This window comes from Elephantulus edwardii, unplaced genomic scaffold, assembly GCF_000299155.1.
Source record: "Elephantulus edwardii isolate Elephantulus edwardi_28Jun2011 unplaced genomic scaffold, EleEdw1.0 scaffold00217, whole genome shotgun sequence".
Lineage (NCBI taxonomy): Eukaryota > Metazoa > Chordata > Mammalia > Macroscelidea > Macroscelididae > Elephantulus > Elephantulus edwardii.
The window spans coordinates 253,105-254,801 of NW_006399967.1; the positions used below are offsets into that span (position 1 = coordinate 253,105).

General features: G+C 52.6%; 1 protein-coding gene across 1 annotated transcript in view; it reads right to left on the reverse strand.

The window, feature by feature from the left end:
- TJP3 (tight junction protein 3) overlaps positions 1 to 1,697 on the reverse strand; it is a 31,530-nt gene that overhangs the window by 16,043 nt on the left and 13,790 nt on the right. Inside the window, exon 9 of the mRNA XM_006897895.1 lies at positions 430 to 496. Within this exon, the coding sequence (XP_006897957.1) occupies positions 430 to 496 (67 nt within the window). The remainder of the gene's footprint in view (positions 1 to 429; positions 497 to 1,697) is intronic.

A 1,697-nucleotide genomic window follows, 5' to 3' on the forward strand; every position in this document is an offset into this window, starting at 1 on the left:
ACACAGTCCCCCTCACACAGTGGGCCCACAGGACACAGTCCCCCTCACACAGTGGGTCCACAGAACACAGTCCCCCTCACACAGTGGGCCCACAGATCACAGTCCCACACACAGTGAGTCCACAGAATACAGTCCCACACACACACAGTGAGCCCACAGGACAATCCCCCTCACACAGTGGACCCAAAGAACACAGTACTACACACAGTAGGTCCACAGAACAGTTCCCCTCACACAGCGGGCCCACAGAACACAGTCCCAAGCACTCAGTGGGCCCACAGAACTGTCCCCTCACATGGTGGTCACATAGAACAGTCCCCCGGTACAGTGGGTGGTCCTGGAGAACATCCCCACACAGTAGGTGGTCCCACAGAACACCCTATGCAGGTGGACACTGGGGAGGAAGCCAGAACATGGCATCTCACGTACCCACGCTCCTCCAAGCTCTGGCCACTAGGCACCCGGTAAATGTCATAGCTGCTCTCCCGGGGGGAGTCTGGAAGAGAAGAGCCCGTCGTGTTTTGAGCACGCCAGTTCCCTGGATCCCCGAGCCTTTGCTTTTGGGTACGGCCGAGGAGGGTGGGGTTGGTTTACGTGACCACTGGGCTCGGCACTGGGGCCCAGCCATTTGGTCAGGCACTGGTTCAGATGGTGGCGTGGGTGCATTTCCACATGTTCAGCATCATGGTCAGTTGATCTCTGAAAAGGCAGATCACCTTTAACCGTGTGGGTGGGCCTGGTGCAATCAGTGGAAGGCCTCCGGAGCAAAGAGGCCTCTGGAAGGAAGAGTTCTCCCTCCACACTCACAAGGACACTCGGCCACTGTCCAGCTGCCGCCTGCTCTGGCCCTTACAAACACGTGAGCCAAACCCCAGAATTACCCTCTCTGTGTGCATGTGAATTGGCTGTGATTTTATACATATAAGGGCTCAGGGGGAATTGTGCTGCCAATCCAAGGCATGAATTCATGAGCTGCTCCACAGGAGAAAGACGGGCAGCCTCCTCCCCATGTACTGCCCTCTGAAAACCCCTGGAGGGCCACCATGAGTCAGTTCTAACTGTCCAGTACACAACTAGATAGATAGATAGATAGATAGATAGATAGATAGATAGATAGATAGATAACAGACAGATAGATGATAGATAGATAGACAGATAGCTAGATAGATATGTCTTGTTGTTGTTGTTATGTGCCATCGAGTCGCTTGCAACTCATAGCGACCCTATGTACAACAGCCCTAAACACTGTTCTATCCTGTGCCAACCCAGCCATCTCAAACGCACTTATTCCCACCACTCCAGTCACAGAATTGATCGATCTCATCGAGGTCTTCCTCTCCTGGGCCTCCCCTCCACTCTGCCAAGCATGATGTCCCTCTCCAAAGACCAGGCCCTCCTTGCAACATGCCCAAAGTATGTCAGACGAACCTTCAGAATCCTTGACCCCAAGGAGCATTCCGGCTTCACCGGACAAAGCTGTTTATTCTCCTAACACTCTTCTCCAGTACCACAGCGCAAAGGCATCAAGTCTCTATCATCCCTATTCACTGTCCAACTTTCTGATGCATAGCACATAATTGAGAAGACTATAGCCCAGATCAGGTGCACCTTAGTCCCCAGAGTGCGGAAGATCACGTGCAGAACTGTGCCGCCTTGCCGTCCCAGATAGATAGAGATATATAAATATATAGATTAGA